General features: G+C 46.8%; 1 protein-coding gene and 1 long non-coding RNA gene across 2 annotated transcripts in view; one reads left to right on the top strand and one right to left on the bottom strand.

Annotated features, from left to right (window-relative positions):
* Positions 1–6,644: 6,644 nt before the first annotated feature.
* LOC132983452 (uncharacterized) lies at positions 6,645–7,487 on the top strand. Its single transcript, XR_009674841.1, has 3 exons — positions 6,645–7,105; positions 7,173–7,242; positions 7,273–7,487. It is a non-coding gene; the product is annotated as an uncharacterized LOC132983452 (long non-coding RNA).
* A 1,136-nt stretch (positions 7,488–8,623) lies between these two features.
* Positions 8,624–15,788, bottom strand: part of LOC132983451 (protein PTHB1-like) — a 62,546-nt gene continuing 55,381 nt past the window's right edge. Inside the window, exon 5 of the mRNA XM_061049762.1 lies at positions 8,624–10,231. Coding sequence (XP_060905745.1) covers positions 9,879–10,231 — 353 coding nt within the window. The 3' untranslated portion in view covers positions 8,624–9,878. The remainder of the gene's footprint in view (positions 10,232–15,788) is intronic.

Genomic DNA, 15,788 nt, shown 5'->3' on the forward strand with positions numbered 1-15,788 from the left:
TGATATTTTTGTCATTTTATCCACTAGATGGCAACAGAGAGAGCGAGGGGATGACCTGTACAGACCACAAACACACACACACACACACACACACACACACACACACACACACACACACACACACACACACACACACACACACACACACACACACACACACACACACACACACACACACACACACACACACACACACACACAGACAGACACACACACACACACACACACACACACACACACACACACACACACACACACACACACACACACACACACACACACACACACACACACACACACACACACACACACACACACACACACACACACACACACACACACACACACACACACACACTCCTCTCAGTCGATGTTTAGGTGTCTTGGGAATGAATTGGGCGCCCTTTGAAACATCTCTGCAGGTTTGAGGTTCAGTAAATATTTGTTTTCTGTAATGGAGCAGCCTGACTATCTGAAAGTCGCAACCTCGGCGTGTTAGAGGTCGTATCCGATTGAAATGACTCAAAATGAACCAACAAGTCAGTAAAGTTGTCATCATGTTCTCTGTGTTGTTCTCTGTAGTGTTGACTCTGAGACCGCTCATCTTGAAGTTATTCATGTGTCTTATTATGACGTGATGGCGTTATGTACAAGAGGTAACCTCAGGCCCGGTTCGTCCTAGAGCAGTGTGAGTGCAGGGGGGGGGGGGGGGGGGGGGCAGTCGTGCTTTAACACGTTACAGGACAACAGAGCAGCTGTTAATATGACACTGTTCCATTTCTGAAAGCATAAACGTCTTTTAAGTAATTTTGGTAAAAAGTCATCCTTGCTATAATTTCCATGTGAACAAATGGAACCAATTTTTTATTTTATTTTATTTATTTAACCAGGTTGGTCCCATTGAGATTAAAAACCTCTTTTTCAAGGGAGACCTGGCCAAGACAGGCAGCAGCAAAAAGACAAAGTTTCAGACGGAAAGAGAGACAAAGTACAATTTACAAAGCACAACATTGTCGATTAAAATAGAACCATCTATGAGTCATATCTGGGAATCAGTTGTTCAAACAGCCGAGCTAAAACATAGACATCCTATAGAATCTGCTTCTTTGTCTTTCATTTTAGATTTAAAAACATTTAAGGACACCAGCTCCTTGAGCTATAAGTCATTCTGCAACAGATTCCAGGCTGAGGGTGAAGAGTACCCAAATCAAATCAAATCAGAGTTAAAGCTGTGACACGCTGAGAGCGACCGGGCGGAGAGATGAAGAGAATACAAAGACAGAATGTAACGAGGAGAAAGAATCATATTTAAGATTTAAACTGAAACAATTTTCTTCTTCTTCAGGTTTAAAAGCAGAGCTTTAAAGTGTTTTAACCACCGAGACAATCCAGAGTGAAGCCCCTCTAAGTGTCCCAGACGCTTCAATCACACAGCAGGAGAGATCCTCATTAGATAATGTTTTCACAATGACTAATGTCCTCCACACATTAAAGAAAATACTTTTCTTCACAGACATGGAGCTGATGACGGAGCTGACGTAGCAACGACCTGCAGGGAATTATGTCCTCGGATCGTCTGAGCGGCGTCCCAATGAAGACCCGGCTGTAGACGGGAGGGGGGCCCGGCGTCCCCGAGGTTAAAGCCCCCTGCAGTCGGCAGGTCTGGCTCTGAGAGGCTGACAGGGGGAGGAGGGGGAGAGGTGATATCCAGCTGTCTGAGTCACACAACAGAGACACTAGCAGCCTGTTTCCACCACGATCATCTCACCAGGAAGTATGAGGACCTGAACCTGTTGGGATCACGACCCGTCAGCGGCGCCGTGATGAAGTCCTGCCGTCAGTCCTTTGTTTAAATCACATCTTTGTTAAAACCGATTCATGTTCTTTGCTTTAGCTCCACATGTAAACTGATCCACATAGGTGAGGTGAGGCTGAGATTGGAGAAGGCTGATGACTGATCAACAATGATACTTTCTTTTTTTTTTGTGCTTTTTTTTTTTTTGGGGCAGTTTTGCCGTTATTGGACCGGACAGCTGAAGAGAGACCGGAAACGTTGGGAAGAGAGAGAGAGTGGGGGATGTCAGGGTCAGATTCAAACCCACGGCCGCTGCGGTGTGTGAGGATGTGTATGAATGGATGAAAAGAAAGATACAAGCTCAAGTCCATTTACCAAAATTCACTCGAAACCCACAGAGGTGAGGGATGTGGAAACAGCTGATTACAGTTTTGCCCCTCTCTGTCATTCTCTCTGAGGCGTAAAGGGGGGTGGGCGGGGGGACAAAGTGCTCCCCCTTTGTTCCGTTTTTTGAGGAAGTAACAGTGATCCACACACACACTCCACACAGTGGTGATTCTAGAGTAAAATTAATTTGGGGGCCCTCCAACCAGCGTTCATCTCCATTTTTCCTGCCAGTGTCCCGACACTTTCTCCTGTTTTTACCTGTTTCTTTTTCCTCTCCTATAGATGGATAATTCATCTTCATTTCTCTGTGTTTACTTTCATTCATAAACTTCAATGCCTAGCAGGGCAGCCAGAGTGATGGCTGTCAACTGAGGCCCCCTTAGGGAGGTTTCCTACTGTCCTTGCAAAATTTTGCACATTTGAAGCCACTGCTTTGGTTTAAGTTTGTGAGCCCTCAGGGGTCTGGGGCACAGAGCAGTTGCCCGCCTTGCCTTTTGACAAACAGCGTCTCTGACTCCACAGATTGAAACACAAAAAGGATTTGAAATTAAAGTTTCCAACATGTCAGATATAAACGATGAGTTTTACTGTGTTTGGCTCTCGATGCTTTCTGTTCTGCAGCTGCTGCGTATAAACTGTTAAAGAGAAATCCTGGATGTGACGATACGAGCAGGACAACACAACACTGTGACATTTAAATGTTTGTGCATTACATCCTTGTGAGTTAGTGCAGATGTTAAAGCAGTTTGTGGAGGTTTTTATGAACAATTAATGTCCTTTTTTAAGGACCAATGAACACCCTGGAAACACACTTAAGGGTCTGATGATGTGTGTGAGAACGTTTCTACGTCTGTTTCAGGGAGTCGAGAAGTTCCTTGTTAAGCAGAAACAGTGCGGGGAGGTCTGGGATCTGTCTCCCGCCATCCTCTCCTGGTTTACAAGCAAATTCAGGCTACGAGCTAATCCCTTAGCGTTTATCGCTGTTGTCGGACAGACGCCACACGTCAGCAGAAAAGGTCAGTTTTTCTGACGGGAAGAAAAAAACACTTTTCTGACAGATTTAAGAGGGCAAAGATCACGAAACTCACTCAGCACCTTTCTGACTTTAAACGAACGAGAACGGAAGAAAATGTAACATATTAAAATATTGTGTGTGTGTGTGTTTGTGTGTGTGTGTGTGTGTGTGTGTGTGAGTGAGTGAGTGAGTGTGAGTGTGAGTGTGTGGGCCTGTACAGAAAGTGGGAGGGGATGCATTGTCCTGTAGCTGGACAGAACATGATGATAAACTGTTTCTGTTGTTAGGGAAAAAAAATTATAGGGTAAAATAATGATTGGTGTACCACAGGGCTCATACCTGGGACCACAGTTATTTACACTTTATGTCCACAGTATCGTTGTTAATGTTCCTAATGCACATGTTCACTTATATGCAGATGATACTGTTATTTATTCCTCTGAGAGGAAACTGTTCAGGACGCTTTCAGGAGTTCAAACTGATTCTGAATCCTGATGAAATTAAACTCATGATGTTTACAAACTGAAACCTAAATCCACTGAAGCTGCCTCCTCTTATTACATCTCAGGGTGTCGTGATTGAGTCTGTATCATCTTATAAACACCTTGGATACTTAATCGATGATTTTGTCTTCATATTCAGCAGCTGCTAAAGACGTTAAAGCGTTTTGGTTTTGTCTGATGACGCGCCTGAAAATTAAAGGTTTTGAAAACAGGTCCAAGAGTTCAAAGTTTTGAAAGTTTTCCGACAACGCTTCAGTGGCCGTGTAGACGGGTAAAGTGGCTTATTACAGTTCCACACAAAAGCCTGTGAGTAGGTGGACTACAACAACAATGGACTCCCGAGTTTGTGCTGCTCACTCCCAGTCGACATCTTCTCTCAATGTTCTCTCTTTGTACGTTCCGATCACTTGGAGTAACAACCTCACCTCATCCTCCGTCCTCACAAGTGTTCGCTGTTTTCATGTGATTACACCTCACCGCTCTGTAGGAAGAATATTATGTAACAATGCACGCAATGTTTGATTACATAGTCACACTGCCAACTACTGGCCTGGCATGTAAACTACAGCGTGTTTAGTAGTTTTTACAGAGCAGTTTGAATCAGGGTTGTTATCACGATGTCGTTGTCTGAAGATTGAACGCGAGGGTCGTTCTCGTGTCAAAATGTGGTTAAGTCTTTTTTTTGTTCTGCTGCACAAAGGAGACTTGTTGCTGATACTTTTGGGCCCCTTATCGAAACTTTGATGTTTTATATATGCATGCATCTTCTCACTGGAGCATTGAGGTTCATTACTAACCTAAAGGCTCTCACTCTTCATTGTGCTCTGTATGCACCAGTGGTCTGGCCTTCCCTCGTACTTGTGTAATTTAATTCATGTGAAAAGTGCTGGAAGCTTCGTCTTCTCTCTGCAACAAGACGTTATGGTTGTTATCTGTTTCCTAAGAGTATCTCTTCAGATGCAGAAAAGGACTCTCAGGACTCTCACTGGGTGTGGTGTGTGTGTGGGGGGTGCTCTTTTTAAATCTTTGAAATGAAATCTGGAGGTGTTGGAGGAGGATGCATCGGGCTGTGGACGCTCTGACTCATGACCCTCTGATCTGTGACCTCTGTGTTTTGTGATTTCTTTGTGTTTTGTCTGAAAGTTTGTTGAAATGTTCTGCTGCATGTTTAGACCTGGAAGAGATCCTTTCTAAAGGTCCTGCTTAAATACATTTTAAATAAACAGTAAAGACTAAAGCTGTCCTCACTACTCAAAGAGACGACAGACTGTGAACATCGAGATCTCACATCTCTCCACACTGATGTTGTAATGTCATTTAATCAAACTTAATTATGATCTAACTCGGTTGCAAAAGAAACTAAATACAATTTTCTGGTAATTTCACCCTGGAATCAAAACATGGGATCAGTGTTGTTCACACACAAGAGAAATCCAAACCACTTAAGTTCCCCGTGGCGGAGGCGAAACGATGCTGTCGCTTCAATCTGCAGGGAGTCAAATGATGCTGCAATTATCTGATCCGCTTTGTTTACGCCTTAAAGCCCGGGAGACAGAAATAAAAGCCTCCACGTCTCAACCCAAACTTTATGACACTCTGTCCTAACGGCCGCTGCCGCCCGCTTACACTCTGATTGTTGTTTGATGTTTTTAACAGTTGGGTGTGGGCAGCCATGTTGGCGGTTCCTCGCATCAGAGCCAGTTTACTGCGCCGAGGCGACAAAGAGGGAAGAAGTCACTGAAGAGGGAAAAACACCAAAACAGAGTCTGGAGAAGAGTTCAAGGTCAAAAGACGAAAACACAAAGAAGAAAACACGAGCGAAGAGAGGCGGAGAGCGAGGGGACAGAAGAAGAGAGAGGGAGAGCGAGGGGACAGAGGGAGAGCGAGGAGACAGAAGAAGAGAGGCGGAGAGCGAGGGGACAGAAGAAGAGAGAGGGAGAGCGAGGGGACAGAAGAAGAGAGAGGGAGAGCGAGGAGACAGAAGAGAGAGGCGGAGAGCGAGGGGACAGAAGAAGAGAGAGGGAGAGCGAGGAGACAGAAGAAGAGAGAGGCGGAGAGCGAGGAGACAGAAGAAGAGAGGCGGAGAGCGAGGAGACAGAAGAAGAGAGAGGCGGAGAGCGAGGAGACAGAAGAAGAGAGAGGGAGAGCGAGGAGACAGAAGAAGAGAGAGGGAGAGCGAGGAGACAGAAGAAGAGAGGGAGAGCGAGGAGACAGAAGAAGAGAGAGGGATTTCGTTTGGTTGTGGAGAAACGCAGCGACGGAGAAACCACCGCTGGCCGCCAGGGACGCTGCTGGTCGCTGGCGGCCACGACACAAGACCGGCCTGTCAGCAGCAACTGTCTCGCGGCTATATTGCTGGCCGCCACCGGCCGCTGCCAGCTCGGCAGTCGAGACATCAGGCCTGCCTGTTGGCGGTGGTGAGGACGAGGAGCCGGGGGCCGGCTCAAGCTGGGGCGGACTGGTGGTGTTGGTGTTCTCACTGTTTGTCTATAGACACAGACATAGAGTTTGTTTTCTGCCAGGAATTTCCAAGATCAATTCTGGAAGAAATTTCAGAATCAGTTGAGGAAATGGCCAAATGTGTTGAAGTAAATATGTCTGTAAATGTTTTTATTACTATATTGTATATTTTGGAGAAACTGTAACGATCGAATTTCCCTCTGGGATTAATAAAGTATTTCTGATTCTGAACTAGAGGAACCTTAGTGGGAGTGGCCTACGGTGCTGTGCATTCTGGGATTTGGTGTCTTTCATCCACGAGGCAAAAATACACTTTCTGCCTTTTCACGGCCAAGAAGGCACCAACTTCAACATTTAGTTCACAATTCTACTACATATATGACCCAATGTCAATACAGATTCATGTTTCAACGGGTGAAGTATCCCTTTAAGACAAACTCAAGACATACAAACCTCAAACGGCGTTGTCTGCCGTCATGTTCAGGACGTTGAATACGGAGATCTGTCAGATGGTTTTTGTGTCTTAATGATCTGCTGAGCCACTAACAAAGACACAGATAGAGATTCTCTAGAAGTGATGTTCATGTTTGACCTGCTCCTCCATGTTTCTCTGACACCACGAGGCTCGCGCTCGCTCTGACACAATCGCGACGTCGACTCCAAACAAACCACAACAAAGCAGTCATGGCCTCCTCACAGGTGAACGATTTTATTACTAAATGTCTCATAAATAACATTTTCATTCTTAAAGTCAGCAGGAAGGAGATTCTCTAGTTTACAGAACATCTTTGTGTTTCTATAAAAAAATCAGACTCAGACGAGTCGAGTCGGGCTAATACAGCGTGTAAAACCTCTATTACAAACATTACGCTAACGTGTCACACCGTGTGTCCAATGAGAGACTCTGAGACGTCACATGTACAACTATCCTCATGTGTGCTAAAAGTTTCAAATCCTTTATGTAAAAACACCAAAAATAAAAAGAGAGATCGAGAGAACGAGACGCCTGAAGCCGAATACACGACGCAGACGTGTGTGTGTGTTCAGATTGTCTGTGTGTGTGTGTGTGTGTGTGTGTGTGTGTGTGTGTGTGCGTGTGTGCGTGTATAAAGCCTAACATTTCTAAAATGACCAAAACATCTTTTATTAGCGTTTAAACTGTTCTGAACTGAGGAGATATTAACCGTGTTCAGAGCACCATTTCAAGACGTGATATTTACGCCCTGTGATGTCTGAATGTGGTGGAGGAGTAATGGGGGACAATGTGACACCCCCCCCCCCCCCCCCCCACCATCTTCAGAGGTAGTAACAGAGGAGAGACGGGATCAGCTGAGAAATGAAAACTTAAAAACACAGTGAAGGAGTCGTGGCCTCGGCGGCTTTAGACCTCCAAAATGTTCCCATGAAAAGACGAGAAGGATCAAAAGTGATGCAGGAGCTGTTCGCTCTGCAGCGCAGTTAGAGGAGCATTTAACCCGACGGCATCTTACTGACTCAGACGCACAGATTCAGCCGACGCTAAAGCCACGGCTCCTTCAGCGAATCAGGACCTGAGAACAACAGAACAGCTGATTCTGAGGGCTGACCTCAGAACGACCTCTGCTCGTTCAGTACACACCATGACGCTGTCATTGGACACCAAAGAATGACTTCATATTTGACATGTTGAGCCTCCACTCTTCATCAAATACTACCTGAATAATTAAAGTAAGAACGTGTGTCTCTTTGTTGACGGAGCTCCAGCTGGTTTATCAGCTGCTTAAAGACGCCTTCTCCTCAGTGTTAGACACTGAGACAGTCATTTATCAAAGCGTTGGTGAAACAAGCTGCTGACGATCCAGAGGTTATAAAGTCTCCCGCTTCACGTTGAAGACGAGCAGAAAAAGCTTTGCCTGTTTCTCTCTCCTGATTGGCTCCCTGATGTTTCCAGAAAACGCCCTGTTGGTTTCAAACGCGCTAAAACCGTCTCAGGTTCGACTCCGCAGCACCAAGTATGTGTCCATCAGCAGCCGCATGTCCTCGAGTGTCCCGGACCTCAATGCTAAACTGGCTGCTGGAGGTCAGAGGGGGCGGTGGTGGTGGAGGCGGCTGGCGGATGTGGCCTTGGTTTACCCGGAAGCAGCGAAGTCTGCAGGAGCAGCGGGCGGTGTATTCTTAGAGGCGAGGCGGGGGAGGCTCTGGCGGGGCTCGGTGCCACGCGAGGGGGCGAGAGGGCGAGAGGGTGGGTCTGACGTCACGTCCAGAAGTGTGTGTGGGCGGGGGGTGGTTTGGGGCCCGGCTGGGATTAAGGAGGCGCGGAGCTGTGGGTTCAACGAGACGGAGAAGAGGAGGCAGGATGGAGAGAGTCAGCGAAAAAAGTCTGAGGAGAGGAGAGGAGAATATCACCCTCGCTCTCCGCGGGCTCACCACATGCCCAGAGCACACACACACACACACACACACACAACTGGATGTGTGTGTGTGTGTGAAGTTCAGCTATTACCAGACGATGTAAATATGAGTCTGGGAGGAAATTGCTACTGAGATCTATGGCCTTGACTGAATATACATGTAAATATATGTTTCACTGCTTGTGTGTGTATTTGTGTGTGTGTGTGTGTGTGTGTGTGTGTGTGTGTGTGTGAGTGAGTGTGAGTGTGTGTGCGTGTGTGTAGTGTAATGTAATGTGTGTGTGTAGTGTGTTTGTGGTGTGTAACGTGTGTGTGTGTGTGTGTGTTGTGTAATGTATGTGTAGTGTGTGTAACGTGTGTGTTGTGTAATGTGTGTGTAATGTGTGTGTAATGTGTGTGTAGTGTGTGTAACGTGTGTTGTGTAATGTGTGTGTAGTGTGTAATGTGTGTGTAGTGTGTAATGTGTGTGTAGTGTGTGTAATGTGTGTGTAGTGTGTAATGTGTGTGTAGTGTGTGTAACGTGTGTGTTGTGTAATGTGTGTGTAGTGTTTGTAATGTGTGTGTAGTGTGTTTAACGTGTGTGTTGTGTAATGTGTGTGTAGTGTTTGTAATGTGTGTGTAGTGTGTGTAGTGTGTGTTGTGTAATGTGTGTGTAGTGTGTGTAATGTGTGTGTAGTGTGTGTAGTGTGTGTTGTGTAATGTGTGTGTAGTGTGTGTAATGTGTGTGTAGTGTGTGTAATGTGTGTGTAGTGTTTGTAACGTGTGTGTTGTGTAATGTGTGTGTGTAGTGTGTTTGTGGTGTGTGTAATGTGTGTGTGTGTTGTGTAATGTGTGTGTGTAATGTGTGTGTAGTGTGTGTAACGTGTGTGTGTGTGTGTAATGTGTGTGTGTGTTGTGTAATGTGTGTGTGTAATGTGTGTGTAGTGTGTGTAACGTGTGTGTTGTGTAATGTGTGTGTGTAGTGTGTTTGTGGTGTGTGTAATGTGTGTGTGTGTTGTGTAATGTGTGTGTGTAATGTGTGTGTAGTGTGTGTAACGTGTGTGTGTGTGTGTAATGTGTGTGTGTGTTGTGTAATGTGTGTGTGTAATGTGTGTGTAGTGTGTGTAACGTGTGTGTTGTGTAATGTGTGTGTAGTGTGTGTAATGTGTGTGTGTGTGTTGTGTAATGTGTGTGTAATGTGTGTGTAGTGTGTGTTGTGTAATGTGTGTGTAATGTGTGTGTAGTGTGTGTTGTGTAATGTGTGTGTAATGTGTGTGTAGTGTGTGTTGTGTAATGTGTGTGTAGTGTGTAACGTGTGTGTGTGTGTCTCCCTGCTGCGCTCCTGTCTCTCAGACGTCTCCGGCCTCCGGCTCCTTCTTCTTCTCTTTCACTTTCACAGAAGATTTCCTGGACACTTTCTTGTCCCCTGCCTCCTTGCTTGCCTCCTTCCCTTCCTTGTCTTTGTCCTTCTCCTTCTTCTCCTTGGATGACTCCTTCTTCTCCTTCGAAGAGGACGAGGAGGATTCCTTCTTGGACTCCTTCTTCACCTCCTCCTTTGGCTCTTTGCTGGATTCTTTCTTCGACTCCTTTTTCTCTTTGGAAGACTCCTTCTTCTCCTTTTTCACTTCCTTGACGGGTTCCTCTGCGCCTCCTGCTTCCTCTGTGACCGTGGCCTCCGGTGACGCCTCCTTCTTCTCTTTATCTGAAGGAGTAAGGAGAAAAAAGAGATTATTAGTCTACACCCCCAAACAGTTTCATCTATTCTATTATCGTCATAGGACAGCCAATCAGAGCAGGTTCTGTCCCTGATGGCTCTGCTGTCGATTCAACGTTCTCAATCAAAACTAGCACACATGACGTGGACAAATCGCTTATCAGTGGTGGTCTTGACTGGTCTTGATTTATAATCTGGAGTCCGCCCTCGGTCTGTAACAGACCGCTCTGACAGGGTCGTGGTCAAAGTGCTAATGAGCCACATGTTGTCTTTACAAAGCACGACTGGAGAGAGGTCGTCAGTCCATCAGCACAGAGGACGAGGGATTAAGCGCCGTTTGAACGCTCAGCTGTTTTGTTCTCTAACAGACACACTGAGGTCTTTAGCATCAAGACAAACTGAGCGACAATAGCACCTGTTGCATGACAAAGGACCCCCACTTATCCAAAGTACCCCCCCCCCCCCCACCAACACTCCTGTCACACACACACTCACTCTGCAGCCCCGCCCCCTCCAGATTGGTCTGACTCTGTGATAAGATGATAACGGGACCGTTGTCTGCCAACAATGAGACGCACTTCTTATCTCCATGAGAACCAAGAGGGTTTACAGACTGCAGCCTGGTATCTCAGTGTGTGTGTGTGTGTGTGTGTGTGTGTGTGTGTGTGTGTGTGTGTGTGTGTGTGGAGACTGTAGCTCAGCCTCTTACAGTGTCTGCATGTATCTGTCTTTGCATGTTCATGGAGACGACAGTCTAGAAAGTGTGTTCAGAGCTGTAATCACACAGATCATCGTCTAGGGGGAGAGAGAGAGTGAGAGAGAGAGAGAAGAGAGAGAGAGAGAGCAAGAGAGAGAAGAGGGAGAGAGAGAGAGCAAGAGAGAGAGACAGAGAGAGACGAGGGAGAGAGAGAGAGAGAGAAGAGGGAGAAAGAGAGGGACAGAGAGAGAGAGAGAAGGAGGGAGAGAGGGGGGAGAGAGGAGAGAGAGAGAGGGACAGAAAGAGAGAGGAGGGAGAGAGAGACAGAGAGAGAGAAGGAGGGAGCGAGGGGGAGAGAGGGAGAGACAGAGAGAGAGAAGGAGGGAGATAGGGGGAGAGAGAGACAGAGGGAGAGAGGGGGAGAGAGAGAGAGACAGAGAAGGAGGGAGAGAGTGAGAGAGAGAGAAAGAGGAGGGAGAGAGAGAGTGAGAGAGAGGAGGGAGAGAGAGAGGAGGGAGAGAGAGAGGGGGAGAGAGAGAGAGGAGGGACAGAAAGAGAGAGGAGGGAGAGAGGGGGGAGAGAGAGAGAGGAGAGAGAGAGAGAAAGAGGAGGGAGAGTGAGAGAGAGAGAGGAGGGAGAGAGAGAGAGAGAGAGTTAAGTTGAGTGTGTGTGTGTGATTTAGTGTGTGTTGCAGACAGCTGAGTGCTACAAACTGTCCTCCGTTTTGAAAAGGAGTCAGTAGTTAAATTAATTTTTGAGTTTGTCTTCATGATCTGAAGCTTCATATTTTTGTGTGTTCACTGTGGATGCATCGCTGACGTCACCTCTGCGCGGACAATAGGAGGAAAGATCAGATCACAACAAACGGTGTCCCACTGTCCTGAGCTCTATTTTACAGACGTCCCGGGACGTCAGAGAGAGAGCTCTAGTTTGTAAAGACATGAAGGACAGTTTGGGCGTACCAGGTGAGTTTCAAACAGCAGCAGAAATGCGTATCGTGTCCGTGAAGCGCTCGTTTTAGAGCTGCAGCTCCTGGACGAGACTAAACTCTCCCACATCCTATCGTGTCCCGACGATCTCATGAAGCCACGCCCTCTTCTTCTTCGCTGCTTGTCTCCTCCTCCTCAGCAGGAGAAAGGTCACAGCTTTCTGCTGAACATGCGCACATAGCATCTGAAAAGCCTTTAGTGTGCAGCTACATCAGTGTCCACCAGGTGGAGTTTGTAATCCTGCTAGCTACCTGTACGCTGGTCGAGCTCTCATCCTATGCTAACGTTGATAGATGTGAAGTTCAGACCCACAGCCCGCCAGTCTCTCTGCTCCTCTAGTCACTCTTTACAATCGAACCAGAAACTCCACACGCTTCATCTACTGAACAGTAAAACACCGTTTGATTTAAATGCAGCGTGATGGAAAGGGTAGTCCTGCCTGGAAGTCGTTTAACGGTAACCGCTAGTTTCACTGGAATTTCTGAGCAACAAGCATCCATTCCCAGACGCATAAATCGCCAGCAGACGATGATTCCTGATTGGTCCAGAGACTGAAGCCAAACACAATGAAACAGGCGACCGGACATTTTGAAGTGACCGTGCAGCCATGGCTAAAAAAATAAACAAATACACCAAAGAGACTCGTGGCAAAGTGTGTATGAAAGTGAAGACATGTTTGCATGTGTCCGTGTGTGTGTTGGTGAAAGTGTCATGTATGTGTGTGTGTGTGTGTGATGGGTTAATCCTGCAGCGACAGTCTAATCCAGACTGAACACTAACTGTCTCCACACATCACCTCCCAGCAGCTGAGCCAACAGATACCACCACATGTGTGTGTGTGTGTGTGTGTGTGTGTGTGTGTGTGTGTGTGTGTGTGTGTGTGTGGTTTGCATGATTCTAGAGTCCGTTTGGGGTCCTGTGCAAAAAGTCACAGGGGGGCCCTACAACCAGTGTTCATAATCATGTTATAAAAAATTGGAACAATCATTTTGTGTTTAGATTTATAGATGTATGGAGCTGTACGCCTTGGGAACACCTCGGGAACGCCTTGGGATCCCCCCCCCCAGGAGGAGCTGGAAAACGTTTCTGGGGCGACTTACTTAGCCTGCTGCCATCGCGTCCCGAACCTTGGATAAGCGAGGAAAATAGATGGATGGATTCTACTGTAGAGACCGCTGAGTGTTCTCAGCACTTTGAGTCCAAGACTAATTTCCTCAAGGGGACGATGAAGTGCGTCGTATCGTTAGCTCTGAAATGAAACAGATGATCAGGTAGGGAACGTTTACGTTACTTAGACCTGGAGCGTAACAGGAAGACACGATGACAACACTCGAGAGCGACGGCAACATGGCCGCTGTGGAAATATGAGTGTCAAAATCCTGCAGTTCATTCCTCTCTTCTGGCTTTGAAACCACTCATACAGAAGTATCTGGTGTAGTGGGGGTTTGTCTTCAGACTTTTGTCTCAGTTTTTATTTAGTGATTGACTCGAGTCACACGTAGAGAAAGACTCTCAGATGAGTCAAAGGGAAATCTTCTGATGCTGTGTTGTTGCTCTTGTGTTGTGGTGAGGTGGTGCTGAATGGACAGCTCCTCTTCAACTTCATGCATCCTCTAATTGGCTCTGATATTCTCTCCCATTGTTCCCGCTGAGTGTTTTCCCTCCGCTGCACTTTCTGGATCTCGGATGTCATTTAAAGAAGAGCCGACGCTTCACTCTGTCTTTGATCTCTTGTTCTCACCTCGCTGTGTTTGGCACTTTAAAGGACTTCATTGTTGTTGGAGCACCTTTTGATGTGAGCTTTGATTTCACTCGTGTCAGCACCTCCATTGTCAGAGAGTCGTCTCGATGAAAAGGCGATTCTGACGTTTGATGGGAATGAAACAGGAAGTTCTCATGAAGGACCTTTGGAGCGTGTGGCCGGAGAGATTCTTGTTTTTAACTACGTGTACTCATCCTGTGTTTGTTGGAGCGTCGGCTGTGCATGTCTTTAAAAGTGATCATGATGTAGACGCAAGCTGTGACCAGTAGGGGGCAGTGTCGAGTAAAGACAGCAGCAGGGACAGAAAGTTTAAAGACCAACCGATGAAACAAGTCTGTGATGATCCACACGTGGACGATGTGTCCTCGTCTCTGCAGACAAACAGATCAGTTATCGTTTTACAAGTCGCTGTAGAAACGTGAACAAACTAAACGGTGACACGTCCGGGTGACCCTGATGACCTCCAGCCGAGTGTGTCTGTAGCTGCATGTGCGTTACTTTAGGTTTTTTCATTAAATATCCTGAGAGAGATGAAGAGACATTCTGTCTTCAACGACATCTACGGACGCATTCAGCTACAAGTCACCAGTTAACACGGTCACCTTTTACACCGGCACTGTCACGTCCATGCACGGAGGAACATGTTGGAGAGACAGGATGCAGACGGCATGTTCCCCGTTCATCAGTCTGATCTGATGTCACTGTTGATGATTGTTCAGATCTCAGATTTAACCTCACAGTAACCTCCTCCAGTGACGCCATGTTTGTAGTTTACATTCTACAATTCACTGAGCAGACGCTTTTATCGAAAGCGACGTACATCAGAGAGTAAGTACAACACAAGCAAGGATCTAGAAAAAAGGGAACAATGTCAGAGCAAACGATCAGCTTTGAGTCCGATTGGACAAACGGCAGTTCTTGAGAGCTCTAATCAGGATAGAAACCATCTTATAAGTCGTCCTTATCAAACAAAAACACATCGTCATTACCATCATCATCATCAATAATATGGAGACCATCATCATTAAGTATTCATGAAAGAGCCGGGTCTTTAGCTTTTTCTTAAAGGTGCAGAGGGACTCTGCAGATCGAATGGAGTTTGGAAGTTCATTTCACCACCAGGGGGCGACAGAGGAGAAGAGTCTAATCAGAGACTTAGGAACCTGTTGTGAAGGTTGGATCAGACGCCTTTCATTGGCAGAGCGTAGTGGGTGGGGGGGAGTGTAGACCTGGATCAGAGACTTAAAGTAAGGAGGAGCCGTTTTTGTTGCTGTTTTGTAAGCGAGCAGCAGCGTTTTAAATTTGATACGAGCAGTAACTGGGAGCCAGTGTAAGGAGATGAACAGCGGAGTGACATGTGCTCTTTTAGGAAGGTTGAAGACCAGTCGTGCTGCTGCATTTTGTACATCCCTCACCTCAGGTAGTTTGATACGACCTGAGCTCTCTGGAGCGCCCTCTAGAGGTCTCCTCTAGTATCACACGTGGAGCATGAATAAGTTATGTAAACGATTGCGATCATGAAGCAGCCGATTGTGAACACAAACACGAGGTGAAAGAATCCAGCCTCAAACTTAAACTACACAAACAGATCGAGGAGGTTAGTGAAAACTTTCCCTGCACTCGGACGTCACAAAGCGTCCCACAGCTCCAAAAAGCAGACAGCGTCCCCTCCCAGGTTTCCTCTTTCTCTTACTGCCAGCAGAAAATAAAGAGTGTGTGAGAGCCGGGGGTCTTCGGGGGTCCTCGGGGGTCCTCGGGGGAGCGGTAGCAAAGGGTGGATAAACATTGACGTTGTAAGACAAGATGTCAGCTTCCCTTCTGTGTGAGAATCCAAAGGGGTCAGGTCACGTCTTGTCAGTCTGCTACTTCAACAAACTAACAAAGTGGAAGTCTGTAGACTAAACAGAGTGGTGGTGGTGGGGGGGGGGCTGCTCCGAGCGGCCGGGGAACGCTGCGACGTTAAACCCTTCTCACAGGGGACCCGAGCTACCTGGAAACGTCTGCTGGTTTCAGTCAGGATTACCACAGTCTGCAGCCGCTGGAATCCCACGAGGTCCTGCTGCAGCCGAGCCGCCTGGATGGGATCAGCTTGACAGG

This window comes from Labrus mixtus, chromosome 11, assembly GCF_963584025.1.
Source record: "Labrus mixtus chromosome 11, fLabMix1.1, whole genome shotgun sequence".
NCBI lineage: Eukaryota > Metazoa > Chordata > Actinopteri > Labriformes > Labridae > Labrus > Labrus mixtus.